The 24,206-nt window shown below is 36.4% G+C and overlaps 1 protein-coding gene across 25 annotated transcripts in view; it reads right to left on the bottom strand.

Moving 5' to 3' along the window:
* Positions 1-24,206, bottom strand: part of ROBO2 (roundabout guidance receptor 2) — a 625,847-nt gene continuing 601,641 nt past the window's right edge. For 10 of the 25 annotated variants that reach the window (XM_068691004.1, XM_068690931.1, XM_068690919.1 and 7 more), the window contains 5 exons: positions 20,678-20,860; positions 15,803-15,973; positions 8,623-8,883; positions 3,933-4,133; positions 1-2,845 (listed from right to left, as the gene is read on the bottom strand). In XM_068691004.1, the coding sequence (XP_068547105.1) occupies positions 2,844-2,845; positions 3,933-4,133; positions 8,623-8,883; positions 15,803-15,973; positions 20,678-20,860 (818 nt within the window). In that variant the 3' untranslated portion in view covers positions 1-2,843. The remainder of the gene's footprint in view (positions 2,846-3,932; positions 4,134-8,622; positions 8,884-15,802; positions 15,974-20,677; positions 20,861-24,206) is intronic. The other 15 variants (XM_068691048.1, XM_068691060.1, XM_068691042.1 and 12 more) reach the window with 5 other exon arrangements.

The following is a 24,206-nucleotide window of genomic DNA, read 5'->3' as shown; positions in this document are numbered from 1 at the left end:
TAGATTTGAAATGTGAATATGTTTTATTTTTTCCCCAGTAAATATACAATACACACTTCAACAGTACTATTAACCAACTTTTTATGCCAATTAAACTTTGCTGCACTAACAATACCAATGAAACACATTAAGAGGTCATACTTTTTCGTGAACCAACTGTAGCCAATAAACAGTTTTGTATTTAAAAAAAATAATAATAATAAAAAAACAATTCTAAGTGCTGCCACAACATCCCTTTTCTTTAAACACATTATTCACAATAAATGTTTTCATTTTTTTTAAAAAAAAAGAATACTTTTTTTAAAATAGTAAATTAAATGGCATTTTAAAAAATATGTACTGTGGTTCATTGGAAGTACACTGTATAGAAAAGAGAGAGAGAAAAAAAGAAGAGACATCACCTGTAAGATAATGGAGACACTTTGAGATACACAACAACACCTCATGTAATATTGTAAGCAAATTATTAATGAACAAAAATGTACAGAAGCAGATGGACAAGTTAGTGAGTATCATGGTACTGCACAGCTTTAATACTGACACACATTTACTTTCCAGTGGAAGAGATAAAACACATATTTGAAAGTAATTGGGATGACTTTATCAATGTCTAATGATACTGAATTTTAAATAGAATATAGTAAGGTGTTCCACCAAAGCTCAGCACAAGCTTTCAAATTGACAGAAAAAATATTCTACTTAGTTAAACATTTTCAGGAGAATTCAATTTGAATTGTACCCCGAATAATCTTCTCTTCATATGATAATAACAACGTAAAAAAATCATTCATATTTATATACGATGCCTTCTTTATCTTGCTTGAACATTTTTGCACATTTTTAAGCCATGGTTTTAACTATAATGACTTAACAAGCAGGAAAATTACTTATTCTTATTGGTCACATATAGAGATAAACGCATTCTTTTTTCTCTTTTTTTTTTTTTTTTGGTTTGTAACTTGCTAAATAACGATCTTGACCTTAAGGAAGTCAACTAGCATTTTTTTTTATATTTGATAGTGCTGAGTTATAGCTGATGGCTGTAGTGTTTTATCTTATCATGGAACAAGTTAATGAAATGAAAAGCAACACATATTTAGCATTTTAATTTACTTTTCTAAAATTCTGCCATTACTAAAAGTGTCCTTAATACTGGTGAGCTCCAAGGCAATATATAAAACAACATAGACTGGTTATACGAAAAAGGTATTCAAATGGAAACTAGTGTTTATGGTCAGATAACTAACAGAAATAAGCTGTAGGATGCAATATTTAAATTAAGCATCAAATGAGTGGGCTACCCACATACAATATTCTAAGAAAAGTTGACAATTTTCTCATTGAGATTTGAGAGGTACAGAAGATTTGGACAAAGTTATGAAAATTATTGAAGAGACAGGATGCTGTCATTAATGTCCACTTACAGAGTTTGGTTTATTAAAAAGTGTATAAACATGCATTATTTCCTCATCATAGTAGGGTGTGAAGCCACTCATAAAAAAAAAAAAAAAAGGTCAAAGATTTTCTTTGCTAATATCCAACTTTTTGGATGCATTGTATCTCAAGTAATATCTTTAATGCAAGCTGAAAATAATTTGACTGTTATTTTCCTTCCAAACACTAAAATTTAGTGAATTCAGCTTCAGCTCTCACAGACTTCAGGTAAAAGAACATGAAAGTTTGTCTAGACTGCATCAAAACAATTAATGTCATGAATTTCAGTGGTGCAGCTCTATCCTCTAACGTACTGTACATGTATTGGAAAGACCAAATAAGATACTCTGACATTTATTTTTTTGGAAGCAGCCTGAAGAATAAGCAGTCTTAATAAAATTGCATCCTTAACTACTTACTAGGTATTCCTTGAGTTTATACAGTTTGTTACTCCTGGGAAATTTCTGACTTTTATTTTAGGTTGCAGAAATTAATGATAATTCTTTCCAAACTGCAATATAAAACAGCTTTAGTGAAACACCTTAATTTCTTTTGTTTGTAGCAAGATTTGTTTTTCTTCTCTTTACTTAGCGGCATTGGATGGCTAAAAATGGATACTAAGGGTATCATTCTAGTGAAAGGGTCTAGGCCACCTTATGCTACTGTTAATTTTCATATTCACTCTTTAAACAAACAGTTCTAACTTTTGACCCCTTCTTAAATTGGAAGAGCAGCTATGTTGCCTGCTTTTAAAAGATTTAAATCGGTCTCTGATGTCTTCACTGACATCAGTTTTGCCTGTCACTTTCTCATTTCTACACCCCAATGGAAAACCACCTAACATACTCCTTTACATCCAGCATTATCCAAAGTAGCTTACAGTACGTAAACCTTCTTCACACATTCAGTCTCTTTTTTTTCTTCATGTCATGAGGAGTAAAGTTTTGTGCTTATCACCAAATAAAATTGCAGTGCAAACTTTAAACATAAAAGTTACACAATTAAAAGTTAATATATGGCACCACAGCCTATTAATTCACATATAGTACAACAGACCAATAAAAACAGACATGAATATGAACATAGCTAAAAAGAAGGTGAACTTGCATAGCAATGCAACAAAAGAAATTATATACAGAAGGAAACCCTTTTCATCCTGGAGGGTGATTTTTTTTTCTTTTTATATACTCCTGACAAGGAATAGTTTAAGGTGAATGGTGTATTAAAGAGAAGAACACAAGTAAATTATCTGTGGGATATGTGTGGCTGTGTGTCTTTACATTGCATTTACAGTTCTTTTAATAGTACATAAATAAAGAAAATGTTCATTGCACTGTTTAGTGTCATCACTTCCATGAGTTCAGACCTGATGGTCCATCAGAGCAGCTTGCAATGTGTCTTCTCAACTACTCTATAGAAAGAAACAGAGAGAAAGAAAGAAGTTGTAATAAGGAGAAAAACAAAACAAAACAACAAAAACACAAACCAAAGCCTATGGCAGTATTACTGCAGCACAAGATGAATATTCAGTAGGTTGGGAGAAGGGAGTTAATTGCTAAGATGAAAAGTGATGGATGCTAAAATTCAGCACTTACCAACACCATATCCATATCTGAGATAGCACATTTCAGGGTGTGTGAATCACCAACAGCTCTCTTACAAGCTACTGGGAGGTAACAGTAGGTAGGTACTGAGAGTTTGACTGGCACAAATAGGAGGCAGACATGCCAACAACTACATTGCTTTTACTAGTAAAAATACCAATATGCCTGAGCTAGGTTAGATGTTGGCATACTTCTTCAAGCAAGAGACTTAAACCTTTCAGGCATTTAATACCACCATTATGTGTGCAGCATTATTGTGGTTCTATCAAGGTTTAACAGATACTGAGTAATAATAAAAAAAAGTTTGGAAAATAATTCCTCTGGCCAGGAAAACTGAGGAAGGAGCTGGGATATACAACTGAGAAACTGGGTACACAGCTGAAAAACGGGACCCATATCCAAGAGCAGAACACTACTCAACAAGCAACAGAAAGTTTAGGAAAAGCACAACCTCGTTAGTTTAGAAAAAACACAACCTTTTAGGAAAAGGCACAACCTTGCCACTATGCCCAGGAAGTTCAGTTTTCATTCACTCCTCTGAGAAAAATCTCCAATACCATTTTTTTTTTTTTTATTTTGCAAAGAAAATTCTAGAATATTAGAATTTCTATTTAATTTTGACAGTGTTTCCAATTTCACTACTACTACACATTTAAAGATGTACTATGTAGATAACCTTGGCATTACTTGAACAGATTTGAACTGGTTCAAGTGAAACAGCACATGAACTTCATTTGGTTGTCATCAAAGGAAAAAGACCTCAGAAGTCAAAAATATCTTGATAAAATTTAATCTGATTATCACACTGAAATTCCTCCTCTCTTCACAATGGATTTATAATTTGTGTCTTTTTGTGTATTTGAGAGTTCGAACTATAGCTAGAGATAAACTTACATAATTCACCAGTAAACTGTCCTTGACTGTTTGATCCCACATAGCCTATATCAAGAAGGTCACTGGCATTGCGTTGGTGACCTCCTCGCAAGACTTCACCTTTTCTAGGTCCGGTCGATCCTTTAGAAGAAGCTGTTCCTGAAGAGCTGTGTCCACCAGGGGATGGGAAGTTGGGTTTACTATACGGTACCAGTGCCTCTTCTAGAAAAGCAAAACAAAACAAAATCAATACACTAGAAATAAACAAGCTATTCTGTTCTGGACATCATATTCATTCCCTGCTTTCAGGTATCTATCTTTTATCTTCCTTTACAGCATAGCAATTTCACCAAAGAAAATATGCAACTCATTGTTGTATCCCACAGACCAAAAACAAACAAACAAACAGAAGCATGAGTTTAATCTTTCTTTCTTGTAAATGCATAAGTTAGTTTGTATTAATTATAAAAAGCCCAGATTCATTATGAAGTAATAGATCATGAATCATAGATTGTTTAATAAAAATGGATGTACATACAATTTCCAAAACAATGCAGCTATAATTAGATTTTTGCTTCAAGCCTACATGAATATGCTTTTTCCTTTTCTTTAGTTAAAATTATGGTAACATTACCTCAATCAATTTAGATAAAAAACTACAATATCAGTTAATTTAATTAGCTTCCAGCAGCTCAGTAATTTCTAATGATGCAAAGTACGCTGAAGATTTTTTTTTAACTGGCTGTGAATTACATTGGAAAATATTGTATTACACATAACATTAGCAGTTGTAATATTTGGGGTGAGTAAATCTTGCAGCTTGTTTCATATTCTGTTATGAGGAAAAGGTTCACTTTTGCTCACTTCACCTCTTAGGAAAGACCTGTAATAATGAACTGCTTGCAAGAGTAGCATTAATACTCAATAAAACGCAGGACTGAATATCTTTACATAGCATCAAGTAAAACAAGACATCTCATCTGATCAGAGTTTCTGGGGCATATTGTAATAATCCTGACCTAAGAAGCAAAACAGCAGCACTGATTTAACACTGAAATAGAAGAACTATTTTCTTTGTTGCGTATGATTCACTTTTGCTGTCTTGGAAGCAGAAGAAAAAGATGTTGCTAAATAGTTTGAATCAAGATAGAATCTAAGCATATATCTTTAACCTTGAACACAAAAATTACTCTTTCTGAAATCAGTAGAATATCTCCTGCTTGAATCTTATTTATTTTTTTCAATTGAATCTGGGCTAAAAGGTGTTTTGTTGCTGTTGCCGTTGCTTTTTTAATATTGTATTTTCCATTGTTTTCACTCTTAAACAATCTGATGGGGAGAAACGTACTTTCTTTGACAGAGAGCAGAAAGAAAAGTAGGTGGGGATGACTGGAAAGGAAGAGGAGATAAAAATGCTTTTATTCACAATCTCGAAGCCTTTGCCTTGGCTGCAGCAGGGGCACACAGTTAACTTAGGGAAATGCTAAACGAGAACATATTTGTGGAGGAGACACAGGACTTTATTCTCTGTGTCAACCAACACAAGTGTATAGGATACATGAATTCCCCATATGATCTCCTATTGAACAGAACCTTTTCATAAGATAAATCTGTTGCAGAAGAGGGCAGACAGCCGACTTCTTTCTCTGCCAAAGTATCTCCCTATGGCTCTGCCCAAGGGACCAGAATATTTGCACTGCAGGACATAAGGACATTATCAGTGTTTTGTGCTATGACTGTGTTGCCCTTGCTGAAATGTAAGGAATTGCTTAAAAGACATAGTAAAATGCCATTTAACAGCCAAAGCCTCCTAAATTATGTTACCTGTTCTTTATATATCAACTACTAACAACAGAATCTGATGCAAACCTGCTTTCCAAAGGCTGGCTGAAATATGGAACAGCTTGCATTAAGGCAGCAATAAAGCAAGCAACATAAATCAGTTTAGCAGAAAGCTGGATATATTTTTAGAGGATGGAAGGAAAAGTCACTAGCATTACAAAAGAGTCTGAAGATGACATATATGGTCAACTGATTTGTTTTTCTAGTTTGTGGACTCAGGATAAGGCCTCCTCTGGGTTCAATGAAATATCGAGAAAAAACGACCATGAATAAATATAAAGTACATTATCATTATAGAGCATATGGTGTGTTAAATTACCTGTTCTGTCCTCAGAAATAAATGTAATCCATAAAATAAGCAATTGTAACATAAAATTAGGGCTAAGTTTTCTGTAACGTTGTAGCACATGAAAGGTAGGTGTCTGAAGTCCTTAGAATAGGCTCACTTTCATTAGACAGCTCTCAAGACAGTGCCCCATGCCTCAGTCTTGCAAAGAATATGGGGAGGCTTTGTCAGCGCCTTTCTCTTTGAAAGACTGAGCCTTTTCTGAAGTTATTCTATAACATAATTCTATCCTATACAAAATCTGGGTATGCATGGGAAGTAAGACATTTCTATACCCAACAGAATAACCAAGAGGCTAACCAATATACCCAAGAGAATAACCAATATTGTCAAAATTATTTTAACCTTGTTTAGCACTACTTTCTGTAAAGGGGTAGCTGAGAATGTCATATTTGATGTGCTTCTCCTGTTGTCCCACAACTAAGCCATTAGCAGGAACTCAGCTATCTTGTCTATTCTGAATGCAATCAGTGGACACCTGGCTCCCAACATCAGATATTCTATTTCTATTCACCTTCAAAATAAAGGGTCTACTTTCAAAGTTTCACCCAAAGCCTCGCAATGTCTGAATGAAGCTTCCTTAACTGCAAGACACTTATTTTATGGAAGTGAATAGCTAATGATAACTCCCTCTGGAAATATTTGAAAACTGGAAGAGAACATATTACCAGAGATCTTTGTCATTAATAAAGGAAAAGAGAAGAAGCACAACTAGTATTATTTAAAAAATAAGCATGCCATCCAAGTGCAGCCTTTTAAAAAACTAATAGAGAAAAGAGTACAGAGTAAGAAAGCCATAGTGCAGAAGCAGGGATGGGAAGAAAGACATACAGGTATGAAGGTCTGAACCTGTCCCACCAGTTTAAAACCACAGTACCTCCTAGAGCAACCCTCTGTCATGCATGAAGGATAAGCACTTGCCCTGGTCATCCTGAATTTGACAAGAACAAGACACTCCAGCCCTAAAGTCAGTGCTCAGATAGGGCACTGGAAGTGTCAATATCAAGTTCTTTTTATTTATGGTCAAAAAATGCAAGTCATGCAGTATAGGAATTTTACTACTGCGTACCCTCTATGTCACAGAATAACTGACAACTTCTCTTTGTACACTTAAAGTAGAGGAAAGGAGGAGAGTTGTGGTTAAGAAGGTCAAACAAGTATACTTAATATTCATTTCAAAAAAAAAAAAAAAGATGAAGATGCATGAAGTAAAGTATATTGTGCTATTTTGTATACATTTGTACATCTTGTACATTTTAGTTAAAATTGTCATTACACCAAGTAGCATTAATTTCACACACTAATGCTATTTTTAAACTGAGACTTCACATCATCGTTTAGCAACATGAACAACTAACCACTTGTTTATGCAGCTGAAAGATTAAGGGGTATTAACTGTATCATTACTGTTACATTTTAAAATATGTATTGTATTTTAAATGTTTAAACTTTAATATAGGTAGCAATATTTCCTAGGAGGACTTTACTCAGTAAATCCTGCCCCCATGGCAGCTTTGCCAGCATACTACTATTTTTTTTAGAACGTCATTGATATTAGGGTGATAAATTAACTAGGAAAGTTAGTATTAGGATAAAATCTGAAAAAAAAAAAAAGATGAATAATATGAGTGTGTCTATTGTCACTATAATACAGCTACATACAGACTTGAAGAAGTAGTGTAGCTCTAGAGAAAGCTCCGCGTATCATGTAATTTTTTGTGTGTTAATTGTCTTTGAACAACTGCCTTCTTGTATCACTTTAATCATCACTCGGATAACATATGATTAGTGGCTTAAAGAAAATACCCTAGTAAGGGGCTCTGAAACAGCAGCTTTCACTTGTGGTCAGGCTGCGAAAAGGGGTTTGCAAATGGTGTAGAACTGCAACTCCAGTTCATCATTGCCTCCTTTACACATTTTTGCAGACTTGAAATCCATTTAAAAGATAAAGTCAGCACTCAGCAACAAGTAGGTCCTGTATAAAGGTGAAAGCCTATGCTATAATCTTGCTAGGCCTAGGAGATGAATGTTATTTTGTCATATACTTGAATAAGGAGAAGACAGTGTTATAAATATAGTTTGAATGAGTGTCAGGAGTTCAGAAGGACACATACTGAAACAACTGCCGATTTGGATGCAAGTTGAAAGAACTAGAAAATATAGCCCTGTATGTATGAAAAAATACATCTAGCAGAAACTACTCTAAAAATCTCTTCCTCCTTTCCTGCCTGCCTGAAACTGCTCCTCTTTTTCCTACTGCTATGCTTAACAACATTATTAATTGCCAAAACACCGCAAAGAACACACCAAGTTAGGTGCTAATGAGATTTCATGGCTGCAGGAGGGAAAAAACTTGGACCACAAGCTCCAATTTCACTTAGTCTCTTTTTCATTTTCTAGCGTGAGCCCCAGCAATGTGGGAATGCAGGGATGGAAGACTATCTTAGCCAGATACAGAAATCCTCAACTGAAAAGCTTCAAAAAGCCGTCTACGTGGCCTCATTTGGTGCAGCGCACACGCACCTGATCCGAATGCTTGCTTGTGTTGGGCTTTCCTGAAATCCTCTTGGCGATCTGCGGAGCTTATCCACTCCTGGGTTTGCCGCTGCCACTCTAGTGACGTCCTAGCTTGCCGGTCCAAGGAGCTCTTTGTGTCATCTATGCTGGGTGCATGCTGCCTCTCAAGAGAGCTTCCTTTCCTCTCTGCCGAGCCTCCACGCTGGCCAGGGACTATTTGCTGCCTTAAACCCTGACCAGGAGGCGGGTCGGGTGGTGGTGGAAGATCTAAAAAACGTGAATAAGATTTAGATGAACTAATTTTTAATTGAAACAGAACTTCTATTTGATGCTGAAAAGAAACAAACAAAAGAAATCCCTCACAAATGGTATGAATCTGCTGATTTTAAAAAGAGGAAATTTCATGTTAATCAAAAATGTCTGTTTACTTTCCACTAGTTTTCTCCAGCAGGTTATTGTGTTGCTAGCTCTTTCTAACATCCATAATAATCAATAGACTCTGAGCCCTGACTTACACTTCCAAGAATTATATTTATTTTCCATGGGGTATACTCCATCTGGCTCTTTGAGTAGCGACTAAGTAATAAGAACTGTAAGAACCAGATCAGTGCCAGTTGACAGAGTAATTTTCCCCTATCATATTGGGAGGCTTGCTTCACCACCCCCTTTTTTTGGGTTTAATTTTCAGCTTGAAGCTTATACTTAAAATCTAAATATGTTACTTCGACAGGATGCAGAAAAAATCCACAAAATCTTGGGAAAGAATTATTCACAAAACCTATTGTCACTGAAAATGCATCAATGTGTCTCTGGTAAATCCATGTTCAAATGGAACAAGCAATGAGTGAACATTTTATTCAAGTATGATTTCAAAGTTCTCTCGAAAGCTATAGTCTTCACAGACAAGAATACCACCACTCTTAAGCTTATCAGTCTTGCAAATATAACCAATCAAAATACAATTTCAGTTGAAAGGTGAAAGACACCTGCCTGGTCTCTCTATCAACATATCTTTTTCAAGTTTATGACTAAGATGCTTGTAAAATTGGTGATAGAGCTTCTAATCACATTTGCAGAGGCAAAAGTACACTGTGTTTTTTAGTTCATGACCCAAGTTAATTATAGAATCTGGACAATGGCAAATCTAAATGTAAGACTTTCACATAAACCATACGATAGACTAGTAAGAGTTAAGAAAATCTTTAGATTATTAAAAAAAAAAAAAAAGAAAGAAAAACGAGAGCATATAGTATACTCTCCCATATAAGCTACCTGTTTTATGTTTAGTTTATATTTAGTTGTTTAATTATCATTCTGGTCAATGCATAAATAAATCCATGCAGCCTCACTAACTTCACTAAATCTATGTTAGTTTACACTAGGTATGGTTACACCTCACTTTCTATTACTTTGTACATTCATGTTGTGAAGGTTCATCAAGGAATTCAAAAGGCATGGAAGAGTAAGTCACCCTTTTACTTGTAGAAAGAGCTGATTTTCATAATCCTAGTGAGACTTAAACTCATTTTATATATTGTTGAGGAGGCCTTTGAAGCTAAATTATTTTGAAGCCTCTATTTCAGCTTTATATGAAGCTTCATGTCCTTGCTGTTAGAGGTAGTATTTCTGTCTCCTACATTTGGGGCACAAATGCTTCCAAAGTTGCTGTGTGCAGATGTGTGGGTTATTTGTATCTAAAAGAGAAAGAAGTTGTATCTGATGTTGCTTCTGTATATTTTTTAAGAGCTGAAGTGTTATATCCCAGATTAAGATATCTATCTTCTGGCTAGAATGGTTTTATAACAATCTTCTAGCCAGCTTGGTGTATTCTTTATTTGCAGATCTAATTTATTTGAGAAATTTTTAGTTATGAATATAGATGTGACCTTTCATGACAATGACTATGCTTGAGTTAATGTAGGTGGAAGCAGGAGAGTATGGGAGCTTGCCAATGTTAAAATTGCTTATAGTGTTGGCTTCCAAAATGGCATTTCTTATAACTGATTTTATTGCAATCATAACCAGCTAATGTACAGAACAACTGGCATCTGCTTATGCAATCTGAAATAGATATTACTGAAGTTGTGATGTGTAAGCAATGGAGATGTATTGAATCCAGTAAGCATAGTCATAACATGTCACTGGACAATGCAATTTTCCAAGATAAAATATTTAGTTTAATATAAACTAAAATTGTAAGTAGTAGTATCACTACCAAAAAAAAAAAGGTTTAAATTATTGCATTATATAAACTTAACATACAGCACCTTTCTTCAGCAATTGCAATCTAATAGTTGTAATTAATTAGATACTGAGAAGCAAAGACTGTACTTAACCTGTCCTGCATGTTCTAGATCTATCTGTTACTCCTGGAATTACAGTAGGATTATGCTGTTGATTTGATGTTAACCTGACTTTTGCTTTTACATATCCTCAAAATGGGCATAATAATTGCTTGATGAATAGAAATGAAATGAAAAACCATGTTTGTGAAGCTCTTTGGGTGTTTTAGACCTGTGGCTGAGGTAGCTGAAATTAAAAAAAAAAAAAAAAAAAAGTTATTTTCTGATGAAGCTTCACACAAATCTAGAAGGATTACAGGTACTACAGAATTAATATAAGCTGTCTCCAGCCTGAGTACAAGTTTACTGAACTATGCCAGATATGTCTGAGAAGATCTGTAGAGGAGGTTACTAATTCTAGCCAACCATCACCTGACTAAACCATTTGCTTTTTCACCTTTTTACTGAGGTTGATTGTCACATTAACACCTACCCTTCCTTTTTAATAAAAGAAGCTGGAGGAGAGCTCTGTGTGGCAATGTGTCTTTTGATTTGTTCCACAACTCATCTTATGCTGCAGATCTTCTGCCTTAGGTAAAGTTAACAAATATGCTGTTATCTTGTCAGAGCATATATAAAGACACCATGCATCTGGAACTATGAGTTTCTGTCTCCAATGCCACAGAGAAGTCTCACCTTTCCCTACCTCTCATCTCTCTTCCCAGAAAAAGACATCTATTTGACTCAGCACACACTTGTAAGTCTGTACATTCATGATGGCTAATGACTGGGATTTCAGCTGCTACTAAAGGGTAACAGAGATCAGACGACTTAGTCCTCTCATTCCCTAACAGGCAGACTTATTACCACAGAGAGGCAAGCAAACTCATTCCATAATGTCAATCACTCCAAAAAAGATTTGAATGTAGAAAATTAGGGACTTCAGGAGGATTTTCTGTAAAGATAAATGTCACTGATTGTCACTGCACTTCCATTTACATGACATTAATCTTCCAGGTGCCAGGTAAAACACCTGAAAATCCATATTGAGCTAGTAACTTCCTAGGCTAGTGGGATGCCATCCAAACTTCCACTTGCAGCATCTAATGGCAGGATTATCAGACTTGCAAGGCAATTTTATAAGTGTATCAAGGAAGGGAGGGGTGAGGAGGAAAGGGGCAGTGATGGTCTTATTGATTTAGTAATGAAGGGATTGTGACTGAAAAGCTGTAGAACATCAGAGTGCCTTATCAGAGGCAGATGGATGTTTGGCTTGGGATTACTCCAGCCTTCCTTTAGAAGGCATAACATAGGCCAAATGATTCAGGCACCAGTTAAGCTTAGGCTCAACCTCTCATTATTAACTAAAAAAAAAAAAAAAAAAAAAAAAAAAAAAAAGCAAGTTATAAAACCAAAGCAAGAAGTATAAGGGCATATCTTTCTATCTGTGCTAGTCATTTGTTTCATTTGTTTTCCTAGGGGTGATAATTACTGCTACATTTAATAAGTCTCTGAACTACTTCCTAGCATCAGTAGTTACGCAACGTCTCTACAGCACACCTTAGCAAAAATTGATCTGTAATACTCAATAGCAAGACTGTGGGAAAGTTAATAGGAATCTTAAGTCACGGTTCTCCATTTTAATCCATAACTACATGTCCTCTATGACTCCTCTATTTTTTTAAAAACAAACTAACAAACAAACAAACAAAACACTTCGTTCAACTAAGGAAGAGCTTTTAACTTCCTCTGTGGATTTTCTGTTGTTTCCACAGTCTTTTAGGATAGGGAAGTTAAAAACCAAGTTGTACAGGAGGACAAATATAATGATTCAGTCTAGAAGCAGTCTCCAGAGGATTCTGACCTTAAAATGAAGGAAATGAAAAATTAGGCTTTTAGGAGATTTGTATGGATTGGTGTCAAAAGCAAGCATGAAGCTGTATCCTCATATGCTTAGAACATCTGGGATCTGTGTGATACACGTTAAACATTACAGTTCTATGGGTCTTTTACACTATCCCACATGGTTACAGTTAACAAGGAAGAAGTGCTCGGGAAGTGTACTAGAAAGGGCAGAGAAAGGACATAGCTGGAGCTTACTTGAAATGGAAATTTAAAATGACATATTCAATATGTGATGAGCCCTAAACAGAGGATGCTAAGACTCATCCAGCTTGGGAATTTGAATAAGACTGACAAACCAAGTATATTCTCATGTGAGAAATCCAAGGGGAAGCAGTAATAAGGGAATGGATTAGAGACATCTCCAAGAGAAAACTCCAAACCAAGAGAAAATGTATAGAGATGTTTCCCACTGAAATCAGGAAGGCCCAGGCTGAATAAACTGCCCTGAATTTGAGCTCAGAATTGCTGGATCTGTCCCATGCTCTCCTACTTGTTTTTTCTAACAGCAGCTTAAGAACAGTAGTATTGCACATCTTTGTTAATTTCATTGCAATATTCTACACAAAGCACACAATTCCCATTTTTAATTTCTGTATACCACAGGTTCCTAAATTTAGTTTGTTTACATGCATACAGGTGGCAGCAGCAATCTTTAGCTTCATTAATAGACAAATGTTCTTTTGCAAATTTAGCTATGACTCAGACTTGCCTTTACACTTTAATGACTCAGTAACACTTGAGACGGAAAAACAGTACAATTTGTGTTTGTTTCTGTGGTAAGAGAGAATGAGAAAGGATTTGCTATGATTTTAATACATTACACATTTTTACTACATACAGTAAGCATTTGAATTAGGTTTATAACAGAAAAATTTTATGCTACCTGTGTACAAAAGTTATTACTGTTACTGCCTATGCCTGAGTGGTTGATCGTTGAGCATAAGGGTATAACACTGGTGGTCTGACTCAAATATACTAAAAAAAAAACTCCACTACAATTAATGCTTTATAAAGAATAAATCAAAGACCATAGAAGATCCCTCTCTTTAAATAAATCTTAAAATCCATTCTCCTTCACCAATTCAAAACAATGTCAGATTTTATGATGGAGTCACACTCTGAGGAGTCACACTTCTCTCACGACCTGAGTTAGATTCCCATCTTCTGATAATCACCTTATTGATAAATATTCCTACAGTAATAGTACTCAAAATAAAGATTAAAGTCCCAGCACACTTAGTGCATTACAAACACACATGTATACGCAATTTGTGGTCCAAAAGGTTCATAGTTCAGTGTGACAGGACATGCCATACAGAAGTGTTGAATTACTGTATTCACAGAAAGAGTATTGCCAGCACCAAAAGCAACACCCAGAATTTCTATAGAATTTCTACTGCTCTCATGGACACATCTATTTAATAGATCTGTGTAGCATGGAGGCTTCTGGAATATATCCAGAAGTGGCGGGTATTAACGTTTAAACCAATGAAAACCATATGAGTAGGGTCTAAGCTATTTTGAGTTCTTTCCTCAAATTATATGGCAGAGAGGGTGAGTCTCAGAACATGAGATATAATGATAACCTTTCTAGTAAAGACTTTCACTTCTGGAACCCGTTTTACGCTCTGTGGTCTGACAATCAAGGAATCTGTCAGAACATATTGCAAAACTATCTGTATACCTGATGGACACGGCTGAGAGGAGAGCTGTGGTTGTTTTAATGGCCACAGTCCAGCTTGAATACTGTTAACATATTTTTACATGCACCTAGAGTAATAAATAAACCATATTAAATATGCTCTCTACCAAATTTATTTATTACATGCTACCTGACAAAAGAAGATAATGAAGGGATTCTCAAGCAATGGTTACTAGAATTCAGAGGACTTTTATTCTAAAGTGACTATTTTTTTCTAACCTTCCGCATCTGCTGGAAGATTTGTTGAGGTGTACTAAAATTAGGAGACTGACTCACTGGCATCAGACTTGTTTCTATGGTCAAGCCAGTGTCAGGAGTGCCACTGAGGCAGGTGGATCAGCTGAGCTCTCAGAATCACCCTGCCCTGAAAGCTGCAAGAGAGGTCAGCATGAGGAACGTGATCACGTTCCCATCTGCTCGGCATTACAGTTGTCCTTGGTGGCTCCTTTAACATTGTTTTTCCATTTGCCTGCTTGTTCCCTCTGACCATTTCAACACTTACAGTGACCAGTCAGATCAGAAGAAAAGAGGGGGAGGTAGCCAGCTGGCCACCTTCCTATCCAGCCCTCCTCAAAGAGTAACAGACAGCAACTGCATCTTTTGCCAAACTCAAGACCGGGTAGACAAAGATAATGGAAAGCTGAGCTGATCTTAGTGATGAGAAGAGCAGAGCAGACACACCTGAAATTTCTAGATGGAAAGCGGTGGTCAGAGAGAAATGCAGATGAAAGAGGAAAACCAAGTCACTGATGTCAGTGAATTTCAGGAATGAAGCAGGGAAGACGAGATGTGAGGCAGAATCATGCCTCACATGAAAGTGTGGCACGTATTACTATAGCTGTGGGTGGCTGTAAAAAACAGCATAAACCAAATAGAGTACTGTGGGACTGGCTGTACATTTCTCCTTAGGAATTCACTACCTGCTGCTAGTGCTGGTGGTGGCTATTTAGATTTAATGTGAAATTACCCATGAGTCACGTTTTAATGTCAACTCATATACAGCACAATTTTTTTTTTTTTTGGTAAGATTTTTACTGAGATCTGAAAAAAACTAAGAGATGCTGACTTGTTCAGAGCTGAAACAAAGAAAAGCTCCTTGAAGAGTCACTTAACCAGGTTCCACACTGCTAGCACTGCCACACTGCAATACTGCCAACATGACAAGCTGGGGACCCCATTTCACCAAACAAGTAATTCATGGTAATGGACATGCCTTAAAAGAGAGCTTTATGCTTCCCCATTCTGCACACCCGCTTGTTGCAGCCCATTGCCAGGAGCTCCCCACCACCACACTTACCATCTGTTATTCCCTCCCTGCGATGAGGCAAGGGGGGTTGGTCCAACCGGCCTCCCTTGTGTTTTTTAGTGGGCCTTGGCCTCTGATTCTGATTGACAGCTCCACTGGTGTTGCTGTCAGTAGAAAAAGGACTGCTTGGCCGAGGCCTCTGAGAGGAAGGGTATGCTTTGCCTAGAAAAAGAGAAACGAGATGAAAAAAAAATATTATTGACTTGAAACAGGCTGTTCTATTAATGTCTGTTATGAAACATTAAATAGGGTCTAACTCTCAGAGGCAAGCAAGTGTCCCCATGAGGTACCCGCTGATGACAATTGCTTAAGTTACACCACAAGCGAAGTGAGAAACTTGGCATTCTTTTGTCTTTACTTTTGTAATTAAAGCCATTCCATCTGTTGTGCTAAAACTACTGCACGCCATGTAACTCCTACCTGCTCTGTGTTCAGAACAGATGTGTCATAACAACTCCTCAGCCTTCAGCAGGGAAAGAAAACAGTTCTGCAATCATATCAAATTTATCTCCTCCTGCCTTCCACCTTCACGTTTGCTGAGCCAGATTCTCATTTTAGGAGCTCCCATGTGCACGGTATATCTGGAGTAACTCCATTGAGATAAACATTACTGGTTTTGCAAGCTATGTAGCAGTGCAGCTTTGTATACTTAAGGGCTCTCTTCTCTCAAGAAATAAAGATGGAATTTAAAAGGTAAAATTTTCCTGTTCATTTTCAGTATTTTATGTGTTTAAATACAATGTATTCTGAATGCATTTATTCCCCAAATGTTTTTTATATATAGACTAAACAAGCTACATGATTTCTCTTTTAAAATCATCTTTGATGCTGTTCTATGGAGCAGGTTGTGATAAGCATCACAGCAGAAACTGCAGGAGCACAGTTCATTTACTCCGCTTCTTATTTTGATATTTTTATTCAGTTAACACTTTGCTAGGCTTGTTCATTACTTAATATCTGAGAACACTAAGTATCACTGACTTTTAATTTCTTTCTTTCTTTTTTTTTTTCCTGTATGTTGTTCTTACCAGCATCTCAGTGCTGTTAATATTCTAATGTGTTTAGAACTTGTATATAACATTATTACTTTCTTTAACCTCCTCTGCAGGGGGAAGCTTATAAACCAGTCAGAACTTCTGCTCTGTCAGTGCAAGCGTAGGCCCAAATGCTCTGAGATTTGGTGAAAAATGACAAAATGGCTGTTGTTTTTCTGATCAACTGTTCCTAAGCTAGTATGAAGCTGCTTTATCTTCTAGTTAACTTAGACCAGAGTCTACCCTCCTGTGAGTTACATTTTTTCATAAAAAAAAGACTTAAAAGAGGCAAAATTCTGGAAGAGGCATGCTTGAGTACCACACTGTTCTTCATGCATTGTAACAGACATGCTTACTTCCAGCATGCCACCACATACAACTGGATTTAGATAAGCCTAATCAGGAGTAAAATGCTACCTACTACACTATTTTAAATATTCTCAATGCAAAAAGAGGGCAAAGTGAAAAATGTAGCCATAGTCTAACATACTATTTAGCATTAATAAGTCCATGTTAGAATAACACCTCTGTATTTGACTTCATTTTTTTTTCTGACTACCTAAGGCCTGAGCTTTTATCTTCTGACTGATGTGCACCCTTAGGAGGACCCTGCTTTTAGGCTGGCTTGCCTCACTGCTGCATGTCACTGCCAGCTACCAGAGGTTACCACATTTGAACCATTCATGTGGACGTTTTGTAACTCTTCTCTGGAAAAAAAAAAAAAAAAAAAAAAAGCAAATTGAACTTAAACAATATGAACTGTATGCCTTTGATAACCTGGCTCATTTAAACTGAAATGGGTTGCAGAACACCCACCCAAGCAGCTAATTCTGGAGATGGGAGAAAGCAGTAATAAGCATTTGGGCTGAAGGCTGGAAACACCAACCTCTATAGCTTGCACAGCTGCAGCTAGACAAAGAAAAGTGATCAAGCCCATGTTTCATAGATAAGGATAAAAGAGTAGATGAGCATGGACAAAATATCAAAGATCTTGTTTAAAAATACAAAAAAAAAAAAGGGGGCCACTAATGTAAAGAAATTCGGATTTAAGCCCAAAATTCCATCCTAGTTCACATTATACTATACATATGTTTTGTAAAAATAAACTTGCAACATCCAAGCACAACTAGCAAGTGCTGGATGAAGAACTTTCACACTTATTCTCTGGAGTAAAGCAATGTGATTATAAATTCAGAAAGTTGGTTTGGAAAAAATATATACTCTAAAAACTCTCTCTTTTATCCCTCCATGAAAATGAAGAAAAATAAAATAGCACTGACCTAAATCGGACACAGGGCAAATACAAATGGTGTGTGGGCTCCCAAAACACATCTTTCAATGCACCTAATATCTGATTACAGCATTTTATTTTTGTATGCAGCCCTTCCAGGAAGAACTGCTGAACAGTGTCAGATTCTATAGCAGATTTAGTGTGTGCAAATGAAGACAAGGATGAATTCACTAATTCTTGATTTAATTTCCCATGGGTGTTAAAAGGAAAACTGGCTGAACTACGTTGGCAAATCACACAATGGTTTCTGGAAAATGGAATCAAAGTGTCTTGCAGGAGAGATGCCTTGCCTTGTGCCTGGATTTACCAGAGCTTTTTATGCTTGGCAATCAAACACATCCATGTGAGGCTATTAAGTTGGACTTCTTCTTTCACATCAGTGAGAATATTTCACAGCTGTTCTGAAGGGAAGAAAATAACTGTCCCAACTGCAAAGGAGTAAAAAGTCAGGAGCTTCAGTTTTCCTCCAGAGCAGGGAACAGAAATAATTCTGCTGCTTCTCCACTACAGAACACCATTTTGCACTATGAGGGATTTACTGTGGTACAGCAGAACCGTAATAGGCAGGTCTGATTGATCACGCTACTCTGGGAGGTATCATATCGTAATGAAACTACAGGAAGCCTTATGGAGTTGTTTCCATTTGCTGATATTTTTGTGGGGGGAAAAAGGGGGAGGGCTGTTTCCTTACAGGTGCTTCGTGTTTCACTTTTGCCTCCGGATCATTAAGAGAATAAAAAGGCAATAGAAAGGTAGCCACAGGAGTTGGATACTTTTTTTTTTTTTTTTTTTTTTTTTTACCCTAAACTCTAATAATCTATCCATGGAGTTACATGGAAGTGCTCAGTTTAAATGCATTTGTGACCTGATTAAGCTAAGAAAATATAACTGACAAGAGAGCTCTCATCCCATTCTTGTATATTGCATTTACATAGCTATGATAAGAAATCATCTTTAAAAGTGTCTCTGTGTTTGCATACCCATATATTTTTGTTATGTGCATGTTTGTGGTGGAAACTGTACTTCTCAGAGGGACTGAAACAAGTGGCATTAAACTGGGGAGAATCTTTGCATTATTTTTATTGAGGCCATAAAAACACAAAAATTAAAAGGTCGGGAAGGATTCGCTCCTTTCATTCAAGACTGTTTAGGAGACTCTTCAAGCAAAACACTATAATTTTAAATTATTGGTTGGCCCCATTTGCCCATAGTAGATGGCTGAAGATCTACAGCAGCTTTTCCTTTCTTTTTATTTAAATGACACAACAAATTTACTCAGTCAATGTCCCACTAATCTAAGAAGTAAATGAGGTTTTTAACTATTTTTATCAGTAAAATAGCCATCTTTTAAGGATGATTATGTCTAACCAAACTCAATGGGAAAGGTCTCAATGATTTTAAAAAAACTGGAATTTCACCCTGTAGTTTGTTGTTGGCATAGGATTGTAGATTCTTTTCTTAATTCCTAAAAGGCACTGTTTGTCATAAAGTCATCGTATGCAGAAAGCCAGCAGTTACCATCCCTAACATTTGGAGACATTTATCCTGAATACACATATTTTACTGAAGGATAGACTTTATACAAGACAAATAATTAAAATTTTAAAATGATAGGAATATTACGGGAACTGTGGGTAGGAATAGGAAGAGAAAGTGTAACAGAAGATACGACCCAAATTCATATTTGCTATTAGGTTGTTTGGATTTAAATAATGAGGTATTTTTGCTATTTCATTAAGACTGAGAACATGCAAACATATTCTCTGTACCAAATATTTAAAAGTATGTTTTTTTGCATGCTTGTTTTTCCTAAAAATAAAATAAGGAGCTTTAAAACTATGAATAAAATTATATTTACTTTTCATTCATTCATTCTAGAAGATAAGATCGGTTGTTTTCAAAAGTAGTAGTCACTTCTGTTACATTTAACTTGGCTAATTCAGTTGGCATAATTAAAGTTAAATTCAATCAAATATAATAACTTATTGAATTAAATATTTTTAAAGCCAGCTGATTGAAAATACTTTTAAACAGTTCATATTGTTAATAATAAAAGCACACCATTCCACCCCCATGTTTAGAAAAACGTCACAGAAAAATACAGTTTTTTTGCAGGAAGATGCAACAGAAAAGCAGGGATGGAGATAACAGTTTAAATGTGATTTTCATCATTGAAAATGTAAATGATTGTGAGGAGACATTGCAGAAATGAAATCATCAAAGACTGCATCACAGAATTAGTGATTTCTTCACTGAAATATTAAACAGAGCATATGTCAGTAAATCTATTGAGGAGTCAGCATAAAGAGAAATAGTAGCAGACTAGAAGTGCTGATTAGAAGCTTGTGCTATTCATTTCTTCAAGTGACTAAAATGAAACATAATGTAAGGTTTCATTTAAAATATACTGATAAAAATATCTCCATCCACCTTACTACATGCATGTTAGACAAATGTGAAGTAAAACGCAGGTTCACTGAAAAGAAGAGAACAGGCAGAGACACCCTTCATGCAGAAAGCATCAATTTTGAGTCTACAAACCTGCTCTTGTCAGGCTGGTTCCATCCAGCCTAAAACCAGCTTTATCTGCTGCTGCAACCAGTGCTTGTGCAAAACTGCCGCTGGTAAAGATCGAGTCATCTGAGGAGCTACCTACACTAGATCTATGACTAGAAAAGTTACGGTCCTCATCAGACGCAGAACCCCATCCATTTACCATTGAACCTAAAAACAAATGTAGGGGTCTAGTGAGTTGTACAGATTTGATATTTTTTGATCATCTAAAGCTTATAGACTGACTTAACATGTCTTTTCTCAACAGGAAACTCAAAGTTACTTTGACAACACTTTGTACAAAAGAGCAGTATTCATTTAATGGCTAAAGACCCACTTAATATGTTCTTTCTCAACAGGAAACCCAAAGTTTATTCGACACAATTTGATATAAAAGAGCACTATCACAACTAAATGGGATCCCATTCATAGCTTGCTCCATGTAGCTTTCATCCTGTAAACAAAATGATACATATCCTCTACAAGCATGAAAAAATTTTTTTTGAAAGTTAATATATTTTCCCTGAGACTCAAATTAATACTTTTTTTTTTTTTTTACTTGACTTATTTTACAGCAGTATCTAGTTCAATATTTGCAAAATGAAGTCTTAATTTAGGACAGCACAAGTGTATGTCTCAGCAGATACGGCTGAAGTCAGACATAGGCTTCAAAAGCTATCCTGAACAAGACCGGCATCATATCATTTTCTCAAACAAACCTTGAAACAGATGAGCAATCTTTATGGCCCAAACAAAGCTGATGTATGGCAGTTCATTCCGGGGGATTAAAATTTCCTTTTTAACAGGTTAGAAATAGACATTCAAGAGCAGAACAAATACACACTCAAAATGAATACTGAGTCAGTCAGTGAGCCATACCTTCTAGCTATAGATTACCACCACTGCAGGAGAGGAAAGTGATAACAACATCATAAAAATGGACCCAGAAAACCAGATACCAGTGGGGGGGAAAAAAAAAAAAAAAAAAAAAAAAAGGAATATAGAAATCTTGATGTAAATAAAATGTGAAGAGCAAAACACTGAGGGAAGGAATCATATTTTACTCTTCACTTATATTCTTTTATTTTTTTCAGTGCACAAAGGACCTATCAACAGTACAATATGTATTTTCCAAAGCCATCACTGAATTCAAATTTTCTGGAAGTACTGAAATTCTGTTTCTTTTGAGGTTACAGATGGAGTTGATGGTGTTTTGTACTTCTGAAAATCATGCATAAATATCACAGGATAATTCTACAACGTGCATTGGAAAATGAGGCAAAAAATACACAGCTAGCTTTGCTCCAGGAACAGGGCAGCCACACTTATTTGTTACCAAACCCAGTTAAAGTACAAAGCTACCACACTGCTTTTGGGACCTGTCACCACATGGCATTGCATGGCACCATGTAGACATAGAGTATTATTGCTCTGAGATGGCACAGGTTCCTCTTCATCTTATAATGAAGATGAAGGCTGCTGAAGGCTGCTTTTTAAAAAGTGGCATACATATGTTGAGAAAAATCCCAGTGAACCAATGAGGATCTGCAGAGAACCAGTTTTCCAAAATATGACAACACGTGGAAGGATACATAATGGCCTTGACTTTACTATTCAGTAAGCACAGGTGAATTTATGTGAATATACATAAAATGTACAGCAGTGTAAGTCATGTTCTTCAAAGCGCTTTTACTATTTGTCCAAGAAATTATTATTTTGTTTGAAATTTTTAACTAGTAAATCAATGCTGACCCAGTTATTAGAACCAAACTGATAGGCTACATAATTATATCTATATAACTACATACGTTATGTAAAATATAAAATATACTGAAAAAATAAGAAATGAGTACAATAAATGAACACTGAAATTTAGTCTGTAGCATGCTGCATCAAACAGCCTGAGAACAATAGATTATTCGGTGATGTGGCAGTGACTGAATCTTTAATGTCAGCAAAGTGGTGGGCTACAAAAACAAAAGTCCATACACTCCTAAGATACAAGAAAATAAACTGAAAAGGTCTATGGAGGTCTGACAGGCAGAAAGTGTGTTAAGTGCAACAGAGAGTGACAGGGTTTGATTCTGCTTGCCAAGAGCACACAAAAAATTGTTATTTTCCAAACAGACTTGACCTGATGTAGACAGATGTAAGGAAGCCTAGATAACAGCAAGGGAAGGCTAAAACTTCATTTCCTCTGAGAAGACAGTTTCTGAACTAACAATCAAAGTGTGATAGAACATCATAGAGAATGGAGAGTAGAAAGTCTTAGTAAGAGTTTCTGATTGTGTATGAAAAGAGATACTAGAGATAAAACACTTCGTGCAGATGTAAGAAAATGAAATGCTATAGCTGAGGACAATTTCAAACAATTGCTTATCAACACATCCTGCAAAATATGTAAGCACAAGCTGAAACATAAAATATGATTAGACCTGCAGATATCAAAGATATTCAGGTGCTGAAAACTTACAATGTATTTTGTTAGTTCCAGGGCCCAAGGGTTTTATATGATTCTATTTTCTGTGTAGATGCATAGGGAAATACATATTGAATAGAGTATGAACCAACATACATAGGTTTCTAATATACTGGAGGACCTTTTAAAGGTAATTAAGGTTGAATTTCCATTTGCTTACATTGTTTTGTCCATTTGCTAACCAGCCACTGAGCTGTTGCATAGGATATAATACATGTGATCATTTGGATGGAACAGTTTTAAAGTATCTCTAGGAGCAGTTGCTGTTTTTCATCTACTCTTAGAAGGGCTCAATCCAGCTGAAAAAAGAGTTCACATTTTAAGTATGAGATACACTTAAAATCTGCAAACGTCCTTAACGCTCTGTCCAACACATGTGCACACATCTCTCTCTTTACATACTCACAGCCATGCCAGGTTTTCTTAACAACACCAAAATGTTAATTATCAGTAGAGCATTGTCCTCAGACTGCCAATTTTTCAGGCTGACTCTCTAGACAAGCCCTGTTCCTGACCTCCTCTGCACTCCCACGGACAGAGAGCACCAACAGGCGCTCTGCCCATGGGTCGCTTCTCCTTCCCCTCGCCTCTATCACCTACGTGAGGAGGCAGCGCCTGTCATGCTGCAAGCACGGCTCAATCCTGGCATGGATGTGAGCTATACTGGGTGAGGACGTCAATGCAGCTAACAACTAAAGCAAATGATGACGTGACTTCTGGTTGCTGGACCACCTGCAGACTGCAAACCAAAGCAAAGCTTTTCATAACTGCTCAAGTCAGCAAGCTGCCATCACCAACAGCTGTGTGTGACTGTGCCGCTAACCTGGTGAATTCTCATAATATCCACTCATTCACTCTGCCTGTGTTTGCCCTCCAGGGGTGTGGACATGGCCCGGTTGGCACGGGCCTGCTGCAGCCCAGCCCAGGCCCCTCAAGCCACCACGTAGCTCTGTTCACTGGGTGCACATGGGGATGCCTTCTCTAATGGCATCCACCGGCCTCTTGTTTTCCCAAATCAGATGCACATTTGTTTCTCTC

Source organism: Anas acuta, chromosome 1 (assembly GCF_963932015.1).
Source record: "Anas acuta chromosome 1, bAnaAcu1.1, whole genome shotgun sequence".
Taxonomy (NCBI): domain Eukaryota; kingdom Metazoa; phylum Chordata; class Aves; order Anseriformes; family Anatidae; genus Anas; species Anas acuta.
The sequence above is the reverse complement of the archived record's forward strand: the minus strand, read 5'-3'. Positions and strand labels throughout refer to the sequence as shown.